Source organism: Streptopelia decaocto, assembly GCF_964273445.1.
Source record: "Streptopelia decaocto genome assembly, chromosome: 9".
Classification (NCBI taxonomy): Eukaryota; Metazoa; Chordata; class Aves; order Columbiformes; family Columbidae; genus Streptopelia; species Streptopelia decaocto.
The window spans coordinates 421,957-438,552 of record NC_138664.1 but is presented as its reverse complement, the minus strand read 5'-3'; the positions used below and the strand labels follow the sequence as shown (position 1 = coordinate 438,552).

Sequence of the window (16,596 nt, the reverse complement as noted above, 5' to 3'; positions counted from 1 at the left end):
GAAGACGATCACCACCTCCCGTTCTCCTCGCCTGTTCTCAGGGGGTTTCTCCAGGGCTGACTGGAGCGGGTGTCAGAGCGCGCTGCCTCCTGGGCCCGGCCGAGGCGAGGTGGACAGGACTTACCTTTCAGCACAGCTCTGTTTTCTAGAAGTCTTGCTCTTGCGGTTTTCAAACCTGGTGTTACAAAAATGTCCCCATTTTCACATCCACACACAAGCCTATCAAGACTGGGTATGTACACAGATGAACTGACAACTACACTTCCAATTCCGTTGTTAGTTGCACAAAGGTGATCAATAAGGCTCTCCAACATTGAACGGTGTTTATCAAAATTATCCTGAAGAGTCCACGTTGTTGTGATTGGGATTTCTAGAGGATGGGGGAAAAGAAACAATAATTTGATTCTTCTAGTGTTGGATTTTTTTTAATTCAAAACCAAAAATCCAAGCAAAGCAAAATATACAGTTTCATGTCTTCACTTCCCCTTACCCACTTGCCTTACCCTTCTGCAGCCCGGCAATGGCAAGTCAGCCGTTGCCACTCCAACACTAGAGCACATCTCACTAAATCCTGTATTTTATACCTCCCTCTGAACAACCATAGGCAGGACCAACTATGTAAATTTTCATGACGTTTGGTGTAGAAGCACTTATGGGCAGATGGTAAGGAAACAGGAGCACTTATTTGCTCAGTTCCATGAAGAACTTTTAGATGCTCATCTTTGTTAGTGTCTTGCTCCTTCTAACTACGGGCAATTATCACAGAATGAACAAACGAGCACCGGTTTCTAGTGTGAAAATATCTTCATGACAAGTTAAGACAAAGATGCTCTCAGGAGCACAGTTGCCAGACCTTTTGGTGGCCCATCAAACGTTGACACAGGGACATCAGGAACGTGCCACAGAGTGATCCTTCCTGAGGCTTCAGCAGAAAAAAGAACCTTGTAGAAAGGCTCCTTCCTTTCATTCATGAAGCCCATGACAAAAGGAAAACTCTGCCAAAAATAACAGTAAATCAATATTTGGATATGAAAGAGATGATAAAATCAGGTAATAATTGCAAATTCAAAGGGGTTTTTTACATCAATAGCTGTAGAAATATAATACAAATCATGGCTGAACCCTCGCCTACCACTAAGTCTTGCCCAGGCCAGGTCTCCTCGGCCTGGTGCAAACCTCCTGAAATCACCTCTGCTCTGCCTGCATCCCAAGTGGAGAAATGAAGGGGCAGGGCCCCTAGTTCACTGTCTCTACCTCCTGAAATCACCTCTGCTCTGCCTGCATCCCAAGTGGAGAAATGAAGGGGCAGGGCCCCTAGTTCACTGTCTAACGGAGGATACGCCAACGGTATCACCGGTGCATTGAAAGAGGCAGCATGAGTACCAAGGTCAGGCCGAACAAAAATGCCGTGAAACACTGATGATCTTCACATCGAAACAAATTCAGTAAAGCTTCAATCATGTTACTACAAATAATGAAAGATAAGAATTATGCTTTTACATGGAAGGTAATAGTCTATAACACTAACAGTGGGTCATCTGGAATAAGTTAGATACTGCAGCGGTATATTATTGATAAACAGACTCACTGGCACCTGCCTAGTTCCGTTCAGTCAATGCCAAGACTTATTGCAGTATCTATCTCAAACACCATGTTTCTGTTCTTCCGTGAAGACCTAAGTCCGTAAGTTTAATTTGTCTGTAGGTGTAACACCACAGGTAGTTCTACATCGCCACATCAGTAACACCCAAACTATGGATGATCTACTGATGACTTGCCAAGAACATCCTGTTCAGTTGTTACACAAGCTCAGTTCTCAATATCAGACTATTAAAAACAGGTGAGGTGTTTAAGAAGAAACTGCTAGTTGCTCAAAACCTCTGCAAAACTCAAGAAAATAAGGAATCTCCAGGTATGTCTGCATTCCTGTTTGCAGCAGGCTGGCGCTCTGAAAGTGAACGCTCAGTTCGGTGCTGTGGAGCTGCCTTGGAGCACCGACTCAGGATTCTCTTCACAGGAAAGTAAACCGGGAGATGTGTGCAGGGCCACACACGACTCCACACCAAACCCCGCGGGTGCAGCCGGTGCGCGGACAGCGCGGATGGAAGGCCATGGCACAACTGCTCTGTGCCATACATCGCCTTCGTTTAGTGCAGCAACAGCTTCATCCTGTTTGCTGCAACACAATTTGAAATCCCCATATGTGGGATATATTTTATTTAGAACACTGAAGTCTGGGAGTAAATTGCACAATAAGCAACTGTGCTGTAATGTGGTTCGGTTTATAATCCAAGAACGGAGATCACAACTGACCATGGCACAGGCAGCTCTGTGGTCTCACAAAGCTGCTACAAAACCAGTCAGGCAGTAAGGCAAATATTACAGCAGAAATACTAGGAAAGGGCAAAGCACATCACTTAAAAGCTGCATGTGTTTTGGGTGAAGCACGCACGAGCTTCATACCGCCACTGTAACCCTATTATTTGCTAAAGCACGTGCTTTGGCTATTCCTTTTCCCCTTCTGACCTTCTGGCAGCTTCAGCAGTTACCGGTCTGACTTTAGATCTCGGCATTTGGGAAGAGCTGAACGGCTGTGCTATTGCCCCTCAACAAACTTAAATCCGTCAGGCTTCACCGGAGTATGCAACGACAACACCTTCCAAGAGCCTGTAGCTGTCAGCAGGAGAAACGAACACGAGGACACCTCACCCGGGTGTATCTGACAAGGGTTCTGCACGGGCAAAAAACCCACCTCCCTTGATATCCACAGGAACTGCTTGAAGACCTGCCTGAGTTCTCATGCAAATACGCATCAGACAAACTAACTGCATGCAGGAATTACTATAAATCCACAACTTCCAACAATTGCTACATCATAAACAGTATTAGCCATAAGACTTAGTAAAACCATAACCAAAGCTACACAGAAAAATCTGTTATATTTGGTTTGGTTCTCCCTTGCCAAAGGGTATTTTCCCTACTTCCTAATTCTAATAGATTTTCTAGTTCTAAATCAACTGTTCCTTCGTGGTCACACAAAGCAGTGCTCTAGACGGAGTCGAGATGCAGGTATCCAGCACAGCTGGGGCCCCGCGCTGCGTCGTCTCCGCAGTAACTGCGGCACCTGAACCTGGGGCGACAGCCTCGCCAACCGCCTCCTCTGGCCCAGGAACAGACACAGCCTCGCCAACCGCCTCCTCCAGCCCAGGAACAGACACAGCCCGCTCCTCCAGCCCAGGAACAGACACAGCCTGCTCCTCCAGCCCAGGAACAGACACAGCCTCGCCAACCGCCTCCTCCAGCCCAGGAACAGACACAGCCTCGCCAACCGCCTCCTCCGGCCCAGGAACAGACACAGCCTCGCCAACCGCCTCCTCCGGCCCAGGAACAGACACAGCCTCGCCAACCGCCTCCTCCGGCCCAGGAACAGACACAGCCTCGCCAACCGCCTCCTCCAGCCCAGGAACAGACACAGCCTGCTCCAGCCCAGGAACAGACACAGCCTGCTCCAGCCCAGGAACAGACACAGCCTGCTCCTCCGGCCCAGGAACAGACACAGCCTGCTCCAGCCCAGGAACAGACACAGCCTGCTCCTCCAGCCCAGGAACAGACACAGCCTGCTCCTCCAGCCCAGGAACAGACACAGCCTGCTCCTCCAGCCCAGGAACAGACACAGCCTGCTCCTCCGGCCCAGGAACAGACACAGCCTGCTCCTCCGGCCCAGGAACAGACACAGCCTGCTCCGGCCCAGGAACAGACACAGCCTGCTCCTCCAGCCCAGGAACAGACACAGCCTGCTCCTCCAGCCCAGGAACAGACACAGCCTGCTCCTCCAGCCTCCTCTTAAAAAGCTTCTAAACCTATTTTAGACCAGCGTTAACTTTAAAAAGCTCTCCCTTTTTTGCCAAAATTAGCCTAATTATTGAAGCGATTTTTTTTCTATCTACAGCTGAAAATAAATGATTTTTTTTCCCCATGAAAAATATTGTTAGAATTTAAGACAAAAATACACTATGAGCATCTCCAGGTTAGTAAGTAACAATTTCAAGGTTAAGGGATAAACTTTACTCATTTTTTTCCACAGAACAATTAAAACTTTAGACGAATACTACAATTTTTTAGGGATCATTTGGGTTACTGCAAACAAATAACGAATGAACCTTTTAAGCTCCATGTAAACATTTCTGAATGTACCTTATCTTCCCCCAGAGCAGTAAAGCAGAGTAAGTGAGGATGAACAGCTTCTTTCAGCGCCCTCGCGTCAGCAGGATACGTGCTTTTGGAAAGCCCACTGCGCAATTCGGAACAACAAAGCAAGATTTTGAAACTCGTATTTTTTAGAAAGCACAACAGTAACATCCAAGATTCACCAGTTCAATCAAAAGTTGCCGAATCAGTAATTACAAGCGACTTTCTGAAGCCGCAGCACCAGCTGCCCAAGTTCTACATGGCTAATCTCAGTCCTGCGCTCCCCGCTGTGCCGGACAAAGAGCGCGGGCTGTCACACCCGGGGTAAATCTGCAGTGCCAAAGCGGTTTTGTTCTCGTTTTTGATCACTTGCAACACGCAGAGATTTTCCATAATAAACCCCCCGAAGTTCATCCCGTACCTGAACTCTGCGTGTGCGTTCCCCAGCCCAGCCCACCTGCTCGGCAGCTGGTAGATGTAGCCGTGCCCGTCCTCCGTCCAGACGACGAGCCGGCGCGCCGCCAGCAGCTCCCCGCCAGCCCAGCGCTGCCCGCTCCGGCACGGCTCCGCGCACAGCAGCGACAGGTCGCAGTAATCGTACACCTGCGCTCGGGGCAAAAACAACAACATACAGAAATACAAATAGTACTGGCACGTTCATTTTAACCCGAGCTCATTTGGGGCACCGGATCAGTAAGCAGAACATTAGCTTGACTGTTTGTAGTTTGACCACCTTTTTTTAAAGCCAAAGCGGTTTTCACATGATCAGCCACTGCGAACTCAAAATCAAACTATTTTGAAGACAAAGACACTGACAATTACAAAAAGCAGCGTTAGAGCCTTCTGCTACATTAGGGGTATTTGATGGGATCTGCCTTGTTTCGCCTTGCATTCATAGTTAATATTTACTGGACTATTCATTTCTTGCAGAAAGCTAGGTAATGAATTTAACACATAAATATGACATTGAAGACTTTGAACTATAAATGCTTATGTCTGTATTCTTCAAAAGACGAGCTGCTGGCAGAATCACAGCACATATCAAAGCAGGTTCTTCCTTCTTCTCTGGGGAGCAAGAGACTTTTCTTCTTTGCAAATTAATTGATAGCAAAGAACACATATTCCCCTTTGCTTGCAAGAATTCTCTCTTGCATTTCTAGAGCTGGTAAAAAACACCAATAAGCTTGTTTGCTTCCTCTGCCCTTCCCGTTTTGAGTCAAAAGAGGGTACAGCTGGGGCAATGGAGGATACCGGCTGCTTGCTCGCACTCCCGGGGGCCTCACGGAGAGAATATCCATGGCTACATTTTTATAACTTACTCCAGCAGTGTGAGGAAACATTTCAGAATGAGAATTTCTGCTAAATACTTGAAGCTAATTTTGATTAATTAGCTAATTTGTCTCTATTTTGATTACTGTAGAAGTGCGTTAAGGAGCCACTTTAAACATACATGTGACTCTCTCCTGCGCTACACATCTCATACTTGGATAATAAAGCAGTAAGCTCATCATCATCTTTTATTTTAAAGCTGTATACTGATTGAAATATGGAAGTTGAAAACCAAACATGACTTGGGTATCTATAACTCTACTTCAAGGAGTAAAGTATGTGTATTCGAATGCATACTGCAGGTATTACAAGAAACATGGATGTCTTGTGGAAAAACATCTTAGAAATTAATAGAAAACAATGCACATTACACAGATTTGTTTTTCCCATGAAAAGCCTATCCATCCTATACATGGCATTTCTTTATAATGGTTTTGCACAGACTTCTTTAAGTAGCCCCAAAGAAGTCTCAGGGACACCCCTCAACTGGGCCACTCGAGGCTGACTGAGGGGTGCTTGAAATTCCCACCCGCCCCCCACCAGCAGCGGTGCTTGGATCAAATCCGTGTGTCGCACTAACAGCTCGGGATTATTTCAAAAGGAACATGAGAACGCTGAGAAAGAGAAATATGGATTTTTTTTCAAACAATAAAGTTCAGTTTAACTACAATTTCAAATAAAATAATAACAGTTGAAGTAAGTCAGTCCGGGGTCTCCCCGAGCGGAGCAGAGGCCCCGCGCCAGCGCCTGCCCCGCCGTTACTGCTGTACCTCAGTACCTGCCCCGCACCTTCGGCTCCTTTGGCAGGTGCTCTGGCGGGGTCACAATGCACGCAGGGCTCTGAGCTGCCGAACACCCGAGGGAAACCCTGTTCTACCCAGCCAAACACAGCAATACAAAATAAACACTTCATCTCAGCCATGCAGTTGATATAAGCAGAGAAGGGATACAGAACACCATTATATCTGAAAATTAGTGAACACTTTTTCTTTAAGCTGAGAAGAAAAACAAGCATCTGCGTGTAAAAATCACATTAGCTTTTCAAAACGGACAAAGTTCAGAAGAAGGTATCAGGCTTCACAACGCACCTGCCAGCAGGCGGGGGACACGACGAGGAGGAGCCTTTCGGTGTAAGCGCAGAACCGCACCGCGCGACAGCTCACGCAGCCCAGAGCTCGGGACTCCCGCTCGCTCACGCTCCGTCTCTCCTTTATGGCACAGAAGACAAAAAGCCATCTGAGCTTCTACTTCTCGCACAGAAAGAAACCACAGAAAATGATTTTGTTCACATACACTTTCAAAATGCAAAGCGACATATAATTCTTAATTAAGAGTCAGATAGGAAGACAGCAAGGTTCCCAAGTACCACGAGAACAGAAGATATTCCGCATGGCTCAGACCTCGATCTCACTTAAGGAAGTGATAACGAATATGGAGAAGGATTAAAGGCAGGTCACAGGTAGCAGATATTCATTGCACCAGGTGCTAAGTATTCTTCAACCAGAAAATAGCTACAACCTATACACTGACAGTATCAGATTCAGAACAGCTCATGGACATTCTGCTGTCCCACTCATCCTCGGTGCATCCAGGACAGTCAGATGTACGTGTTGCCACACACCTTGTTTGAACTTAACACCTATAAGAAGCAGTAGAAAAGCAATTCATTTCCTCAGCTTTGTATTGCTGAATGTACAGATGGTTTTAAAAAAACATGTCTTTCACCCTTTTCATGTGAATATCAGACTCATGGCGTTGACCATGCATAATACTTTGCCGTAATACCGAGATCTCTCTGTTAATCCAGCTCTGGGGTTGAATTCAAACAAAACACTGTGTTCCAATTCTAACGCTTGTGCGTGCCCAGTGACCACTGCCGAAAACACTAATACAGAAAAGGTGCAGGGAACAAGCGAGTGACAACGAGGAGAGTTTTCCCAGTGAACACAGCACTGTGGGTCCGAAAGAGGAAAACAACGTCTGAAAGGTCGTTTTGGAGACAGTAAAAGCGTGACGAGGGGGTACACAGGCCAATTTTAAAGAGTCTTGAGTTTAAAAAGGTGCGTTTTCAGAATTTTGTGACAAAATTAATAAATTCTATTTAATACATATCCAGAAGATCCAAATCCATTCATATTTTGCTGTAACGTATCCTTTCCTTGAGAATATGACTTAGTTCACGTTATCATCCAAATCCCCATTCCCCACCTCAACTGACCTGTATGCTGTTGAAGGATGAAGACAAGTCCCACACCTTGAGCACTCCGGTTACAGACACCGCGACCAGCGAGTCTTCTGTGGAAGTTGAAGTGAGACAGTCAAACCGACCCCGAGGAGAACCTCGGAGCTAGAGAGACACCGGTGCTCCGCACAGCACTAACACCGACACTCCGCAGGACACCGTTTAGATGAAATGTTAATTTTACATATACTATTCAGAAATATAAAACATGCAAGCAAGTAGTGAATAATTATTTTGTCCAATCAGATACATTTCAATAGAAGACATAGAAGAGTGAGTTTCTGCTTTTAATTTCCCTGATATTACATAACTAATCAACACTTATATCCAAGAAATTAGGTGCGTACAACCAGTGTAGAGTCTGCTTGTTTTTCTCTTTAAGAAATGTATTTAAACGAATCACCACCAACATTAGGAGTATTAAAAACACCTTCTTACGTGCTGTCAATGAAACGTTAACAACTTGTACATTAACAGCTCTGTAAAACACAATTAGCTATTAAATCTAGTAGGGTTGTACTATTTACACAGACATACTTTATCGCTATTTAATTGGCCTATGTAAGTACATCCAAAATGTATACCTTGAATTCTTGCAGAGTGTACAATGCACATACAGTTTATCCAATCAGAAGACTGCGAGGACAGAGCGTGAAGGACACTCAGAGTCTTGGCATCGATAACGAGGACATCTCTGTACTCTCCGCAGCAGAGCAGCCAGCCCTCCCCGGCCATCCGGGCCGAGCAGCGGTAATACTGCGCGAGAGGAGAGCGTCGGCATGCACGGCTACACAGACGGACACGGTTTCACAGTCACGTCACGCTGGGAGCTGTCACCAACATTTGCAGTAAAACACCACTGCAATGTGAGAGCACACACCACTCTGCTAGTGACACAAGCAGTAAAACACCACTGCAATGTGAGAGCACACACCACTCTGCTAGTGACACAAGCAGTAAAACACCACTGCAATGTGAGAGCACACACCACTCTGCTAGCGACACAAGCAGTAAAACACCACTGCAATGTGAGAGCACACACCACTCTGCTAGCGACACAAGCAGTAAAACACCACTGCAATGTGAGAGCACACACCACTCTGCTAGCGACACAAGCAGTAAAACACCACTGCAACGTGAGAGCACACACCACTCTGCTAGCGACACAAGCGTTTCACGTGCACTGATAACATCTTATAGGCACACAGTTTAGAGGTGCTTTGCACTGAAATCACTGTCTGCCCTGCCCACACGTTCAGATTTGGGGCAGCAAAGTGTTAATTTTCATTATCAATCACTGAACGGTTTGGGTCTGGATTCTCCAAGAGACCTCATCAGAAGATTCACAATGAATCTCATTCTTTTTCAGGAAGTATTTCTGCTCCCTGAGATATTCTTCACGCTGACACTACATGTCCTAGTGCTCAGAAGATTTCTTCTTTCTCAAGAATCGTATACAGAAAACAAAAACCAGACACACAGCAAAGCACTACGGAACAGAGACGGCAGAGGTGCAGAGTGACTATGAAATGCTAAGCATTTCATACGTGTGGAAATTTGCATTTTGGGTAATATCTGTCTCTAAGTTAATTGCTATAAATGCATAAGCAGCCACCTCAAATGGAATTTACAAGTAAATACTATCGCTAAAGTAAAGGGAACGATCATGTAGCAGATGAAAATATCAGTGAGACCAACAAAATTGTGCCACATTCACTACAAGTTCTCTGCACATTCTGTTTTGCTTGGATAATAATTGTTGGTCTATCAGTTAACTAACTGAACTCTGAAAACAAAAGCAGCATAAATAACTGGGAATAGGATAAGTATCACCACAGATGATATGAATGATCAGAGGCAGAAACGCTTAGCAGCAGGAACCACTTGTAATTACTGTTACTCTTAAATTAGGCTTGAACTGGAAGATTTGTACAGTTGGTCCTCTGAGAAAATCCCACACTGGTTAAGATCCACAAACGGTGGAGAGTTGACCCTCGTGCTAAACTCCATTTCAACGGCAAACATTCAGTTTGCACTGCTTGACATCCGCCCTTTCCAGCTGAATCCAGGCTGGACAGGGGAACCTCCCAGACCAGACACGTTAGTACTTTAATTAAAGCCTACATTAACTAAAAATAAAGCAACGATTTTCAGTGGTGATGTTATCAAAAACCGAGAGTGCACGAAACCTCCCAGACAACAACATTCTGTCTGTTCTCTCACATGCAATCATTCCCCATGGAACACCACCGCTGCAACCAAACATCACAACGGCACCACAGCATCCCAGAGCCCAGACCTCAGTGTTCATGGACACCGCCCTCCAGACACCTGCAGCTTGCAAAGGATCACTCTGGGCTGATTAAGGAGTTCACAAGAACATAAAAGCCTCAGTTCTTTTATTAGAAGGAAGTAAAAAAAAAGGAAAAACAGCAAGTATAAAACTACTTATATTGCAACAGGTTTTTTTCTACTATTAAGTATATTGCAGCTATACATTTAAAATTGTATGTTTCTGAAAAATAGCATGTTAATAAAGCAAAATTTGTCTTGTAATGAACAGAGATATTCCACGAAAAGTTGCTATACTTACGTAGATTGCTGTATGCCTATAGGGAAGCTTTGCGTTCTCAATGCACTGTCCACTAGTGACATTCCAAACACACATTTCCCTGCCAAAGACAACTCTATATTATTCTCTGTCATTTCCACTCAATGGGCTGGAATAATTTCATGCCAGCAAGTTTTTCTTTAGTGCTGTACTTAAGTGCAGCCTGGCCGTTTAGGTGGCTTTTTGTTACAGATTACTGGGTAAGAAAACGTTTGGTCATTAGCAGGGGTGACATGCAGTATCTGTTTCTTTTTGGGTTGGTAATTACACCCTGCTGCCTTGCAGCAAACCTGACTTTAAGGCCAGCTCTGGTCTACAACAAATTGTAGGTGTAGTGCCATTACAGCTCGTCAACACATCACCGTAACTGTCTGTCGCTGGCACCACATCCTCCTGGAACACCATTCACCTCGGTGCGGGGGACGCGCGCGTCCGAGCGGCGGCTGCGCCCGCGCCCGGCCAGAGCGGCGCCTGTGCCTGCGCCCGGCCAGAGCGGCGCCTGTGCCCGCGCCCGGCCAGAGCGGCGCCTGTGCCCGCGCCCGGCCAGAGCGGCGCCGCGGAACCGCGCTGCGCCCGCGCCCGGCCAGAGCGGCGCCGCGGAACCGCGCTGTGCCTGCGCCCGGCCAGAGCGGCGGCTGTGCCTGCGCCCGGCCAGAGCGGCGCCGCGGAACCGCGTGCGCCCGCGCCCGGCCAGAGCGGCGGCTGTGCCTGCGCCCGGCCAAAGCGGCGCCGCGGCACCGCGCTGCGCCCGCGCCCGGCCAGAGCGGCGCCGCGGAACCGCGCTGTGCCTGCGCCCGGCCAGAGCGGCGGCTGTGCCTGCGCCCGGCCAGAGCGGCGCCGCGGAACCGCGCTGTGCCTTCGCCCGGCCAGAGCGGCGGCTGTGCCTGCGCCCGGCCAAAGCGGCGCCGCGGAACCGCGCTGTGCCTTCGCCCGGCCAGAGCGGCGGCTGTGCCTGCGCCCGGCCAGAGCGGCGCCGCGGAACCGCGCTGTGCCTTCGCCCGGCCAGAGCGGCGGCTGCGCCCGCGCCCGGCCAAAGCGGCGCCGCGGAACCGCGCTGCCCAGTCAGACAGCGACCCCACCAGGCTGCTCCGCAACCTGCACCGGCCCCGCACCGGGCGCCCAGCGCCTGGGACACGGCCAGGTACAGCCAATTACCCTTAACTTCAGTGTTCCAGAAAGACACACCAGCCACTCTTCATCTATACACCATTCAACATGCTACAGGACTGGAGTACGACAGGAACACCATCAAATTAAACGTTGTAACTGATGTTGTATAAGGTGTGTTTTCATAGCCCAACAACTGAATGTTAAACTTCAATGCTTTTAGATTTTATTTAACCAGCAAGCAATATTTCCACAGTTGAAAAAATAACTTCAGGATTTCGGAGATAATATTCTAAGACATTCTCTGTATGAGGGCTTAAAGAACACCTTGGGAAAAAAATACTTTATATCAGAAATGTTACTTAGTGATTTGCATTTTAATCTACACACTTTGACATTTTATGATAATCTAAAAATATTACTTGATTTATATTTTTCAGCTGATCAAGAGCAGTGAAATCTACACACCTGTATTGTAGCATCAGAGCTGATAGACCACAAGTCCCAAGTTCAACAGAATGCTTACGCTGTTTGTTAAACTTGTCAAGGCAGAGCATTTCTCCTTGTTTATATCAGAACGACAATACAGTAACATCGCTAAGGCAGTAAAGATGATACATACGTGCAAACATGTACAAAAGAGTCCAGAATATAACTTCAGCTCCTGTGTGTTGTACTTAATTTACCGTGTGTACTAACACAGAGTGAACGATACCACATGCAGATAGACCCGTCCTGCTGTATATGCTGTGTGCATGCACAGGACATCAGTCAAAGCTTCGGAATCATTATGGATTAATTTCTAGATTTCCATATAAAAAGTACAGAAATGCTGCTCAATACTCGTCCTTCTGGGATAAGTCAGCTACATGATCACTTAAGAGATGCTGAAGTAGGATGGGGAAAAGTACCATGTTCCATACCATTTCCTCCACCCTCAAAACAAGGAGATGGAAGCTTGAAAATAGCAGAAGTGAATGATTCAGAAAGCAGAAAACGCAGTTCGACAATCCCTGCATCTCCTGAAGGTGAGGCCTCCTGTTTGTAATTATCTCAATCCGTGCGGCCATCTTCAGGGCTCAGTGATGGATGCTTTGCCCTTATGTAACACGGATGAGAAGTCAGCCGTGATGTGGTACCAGCGAGGGGCTGAAGGGGCCGGACTGCGCAGTGCCAGCCGGACGCGCTCCGAGCACGCCGACGAGCCCTCCGGAGGCAGCACCGGCAGGATGCCAACATCGCTCTGCATGGCACATCTATAGCAAAAACCTCATCTGCTTCTTAACGCTTTTCACCCCATCCTTTTGGAAATACAGCATCTTTCTCCCAGCATGATCCAGAAACAGCACTGCACTAACAGAACTTCAGAACTGAGGAAAAAAACGGCCTCACCTCTGAACCCCAGTAGAAATGTAGGAGGCCAGCACAAAACTACTTGTGTAGGCTCCTCACCCTCCTTTCCGCACATGACAACCAGAACTGTTTACCAGGATTGTTCCAGCGGGGCAGTCTAACCTCCCAATATTAAGAAGCCTGAACTAGTCTGTTCAAGTCACCCCTTTCTTGTGTATTTGTGGTTCAGTGTGAGAATCAGACAGAGATGCAGCTGGAAAGGACAAACAAGCTCCTCAGTGAGGAAGCAGCAGCCTTACGGTGCTGGAAGGTGCGGCTTGAAAAGGGCAATTGACAGGAACTCTTCCTGGCAAAAGGTTTTAACAGAGCTGTCCTGCTCATTTTAAAAGATGAAGCCAAAACAAGGAAAATATCATTAAGACAAACTAAGGAAAGCCCCTAAGGAAGAAGCCAGCCCAAACTACTTTCAACAACCGGAATCCTGAACAGATGAGCTTCAGACCCCAGCTGAAACGATAAGCAAATATTCAGAGAGAAAACAATCTCCTGAATGGTAACGTAGCACAAATGCAAAAATTAGTTTGAGTCAATCGATGGGCCAAGTCCCAGCAAACACGTAGGAGAAAAGCCGCAAGGTCGGGAGCCTCTGAAAGGATGCGCTCCAAGCAGCACGTCAGGTCAAACCAAGACGAGGAACACACAGGCCTTTTATTCAAAGGCAGTCTTTCAGTGCTTCTGTACACATTCACCGAGTAAGCGTAACCTGGATCAGAGCACATCAGCCCCTTGTACTGATTCAGTTCTCAGGACTGAGCTCCGAAGGCACAGGAAAACAGCACCATGATACTAAAACGCTTCTGAGCCCGTTGATTGTCTCCCACAGCCATTTGACCGGGGCCTGGCTGACCCCGAGCAACGCGTTCTCCTCACTCCTAACCAGACACCCGAATGTGCCGAACCCCACGGCTGCCCAGGAGATGAGCTCTTAGTTAGACTATCATGTATAAGCAACACAGCCACTGCTGTACTTTTCATATCATGGAAGAAATGGATTGAAAACATTCTGTCAAATGCTGAATCTGGCCAAAACCTGCCATACATTTCATTATTTAAGAAATTAATAATTGAATATTCGGTTACCTACCCATTTTCAGTAGCACTTACTACATATGGCTGTTTCTCAAACTCTCTTGCTTTTGCCAAACAAGTTACAGAAGCAGTATGGCCAAAGAGCATTTCTTTAGAGGAGATCTAGGAGAACAACACAACAGTTTAACTCAAACATAATATTTTCTGTATAAACTAAGCAGATCTAAAAATTAGAGAATACTACTTGTAGATGTTATTAATGAGTAATTGTCAATCTGCTTCGTATTTTTATATTCTTCAGTTACCTTTCTGGAATGTACAAAGATGTAGATGGATTATGCAGTTTGCATAAAGTACAGACTCTGTATTCACTGCAGTCTAAAAATTGCACCTGGTGAAGAACTTTTGGAGCAACGCATGCCCTAGAACAGGCAACGTGCGGGACAGCTCTGGCCTTCGCCCACAGCGTGGAGCAGGGCTGGCAGCGACGGAGGAGTGACGCAGGAGCGCCCCGAGGCACGTGTTCCATTCCGTGTGTTCAAGTAACCCCCAATTAGCCTCACTGCGGGCAAAGATCTTAATGGGAAAAGGTGGCCGTGTAAGAACACAAACTAAACTTTGGAGCTATATTTGAGCACAAATAGGGCAGCCAAATCCAGCAAGAACAGAATCACAGCTCTAGGAATGCAGAGCAAAAATTGGAACCACTTTCACTGTCTTCTATTCTATGAAAATAAATTGAAATAGTCAAAGCAATAGCAATAATATGTCAGGAGGTTCGCAGCTTTGTTGTACAAAAACTACGTATTTCACCTTTCTTCTTCCATCTTTCTGTAAACTCTCCCATTGTTAACCCAGTAGACAGCTCCAGTTTTATAAATATATATTTTTTCCTTAAATTACAGGCCAAAAATGATTTTTTTTAAAAAAAAAAAGAAAATACAAGAGCAGAATCCTGATAATTGTGTATGTTCACTTGCTGTCATTACTCACAGCACACCATCTCCAATTATAACCCACAGGTCATGATAATCTATGAAAAATTATCCTAAGTCTGTAAATTACTGGTTGCTCATATAGCCACTTCAACACTCTTTGTTTCATTATTTTCCTATAACAAATATCATACTACTATCTTTAAAATTTAATCTAAGTGGAAGTCTGGATAATGCCATTATTAATAATAAAAGCTGAAACTCCAGTGTGTCTTTCTGGCAGACCGGCAACACAGCGGACACGAACCTTTAATTCTGATGAAAGATCCCAGAGACAGAGTTGTCCTTCTTGACTTCCCGTGACGATGGTCTGCTGGTCGTCCGTGATCATGACGGCCGTGATGCTGTGCGCCGGAGCCGCGCGCCCCCACAGCGCCACGGCCTGCGCCCACGCTCTCATGGCCAGCACCTGAACACAGAACGGGTCAGTGACCGTGGTGACACGGAACAAGAGCAACAACGCAAAACAGAAGGGGGGCAATTTAATCAACATCTGAAAAGGGAATCTACAAAATACTGCTGCAAAAAAAGTTGATGAGGCATTGAAACATTTTCTAGCTGCTGCTGACATCATACCAATGCTTTGATTAAGATCGCTATCCACTAATAGCTCAAACGTACAGCACGACAGTGATGTGTCACTATTTTAGATCTAGGCAGTATCAAACACGACCAGGGTTAGCAGGGACCAGCACCATCACAACGCTGGAATACCAGCACCCATCCTGCAGTGCCCCACACAACCCAGCTTAGCGCTGCTCTGCCCAGCTGTGGCAGGGGGCAACACCTACTTTTTGTCCTACCAGCAATGATACCATTGAAGAGAGAATTCAGAGCAGCTGCTTGCAGCCACTAAGCAAAACCCGCCTTCCAGGGAAGGTGTCCTGGAGAAAGGGGAGACAACCCAGCCTGGAGCACCCAGCCTGGAGCACGTCCTGAGCCAAGATTTCAAACGCAGCAGGTGACTACATGATATGCAGGAAAAGGCATTTAAAAGACCCTGGATTCGGTTTATCAAACTGTTAACTTGTCAGCCATGGTTTTATAAGCCCTATGAAAATGGCTGCGAGCAGAGGAAAGGTCTTGATTCCTGACAAGGACACGAGGGGAAAGGCTCATCTACCGAGAAAACAGGCTGAAAAGACTGGTACGGCAGACCACCGAGGTCCTGCCACGCAACCGCAGCCAGAACAACGGCAGAGCAAGAGCAGTGCAAGAGAGCATTAACTGAGGTCAAGAGTTCCTTAGCCTAAATCACATTTGGTTACATTTTAAAGCTCTTTGTGGGCATATTACAATATACTGAGACACGTTATTTATCTCAGCCTTAGAATTTGACTTTTCTAAAACTTATGTTGTAAGTCTCTACTCATATGAAGTATTATGCTTACTGGTGAACACCGAAGTCTTATTATCTTCCAGTTTGTGCCCTGAAATGGAAGTTGTTCTAGCCAAACTCTAATGATACATTTTTAGGTATCAGCTAAGCAAAGAAAATCCACCATTTTCATAGGGCTTATAAAACCATGGCTGACAAGTTAACAGTTTGATAAACCGAATCCAGGGTCTTTTAAATGCCTTTTCCTGCATATCATGTAGTCATTTACACTTGTGCCATGGGAGTGTTCAATTAGCGTAAAACACCGTAAGGCAGCAGAATTCAGGTTTGTACTGCGCTGAAT

General features: G+C 46.4%; 1 protein-coding gene across 1 annotated transcript in view; it reads right to left on the bottom strand.

Moving 5' to 3' along the window:
- The window catches only part of WDR72 (WD repeat domain 72), a 93,578-nt gene that overhangs the window by 70,612 nt on the left and 6,370 nt on the right, over nt 1-16,596 (bottom strand). Inside the window, exons 2-11 of the mRNA XM_082060727.1 lie at nt 15,162-15,323; nt 13,975-14,081; nt 10,353-10,431; nt 8,344-8,515; nt 7,736-7,812; nt 6,606-6,725; nt 4,610-4,791; nt 4,195-4,291; nt 854-995; nt 125-370 (exon numbers count right to left, since the gene is read on the bottom strand). Of these exons, the coding sequence (XP_081916853.1) occupies nt 125-370; nt 854-995; nt 4,195-4,291; nt 4,610-4,791; nt 6,606-6,725; nt 7,736-7,812; nt 8,344-8,515; nt 10,353-10,431; nt 13,975-14,081; nt 15,162-15,314 (1,375 nt within the window). The 5' untranslated portion in view covers nt 15,315-15,323. The remainder of the gene's footprint in view (nt 1-124; nt 371-853; nt 996-4,194; nt 4,292-4,609; nt 4,792-6,605; nt 6,726-7,735; nt 7,813-8,343; nt 8,516-10,352; nt 10,432-13,974; nt 14,082-15,161; nt 15,324-16,596) is intronic.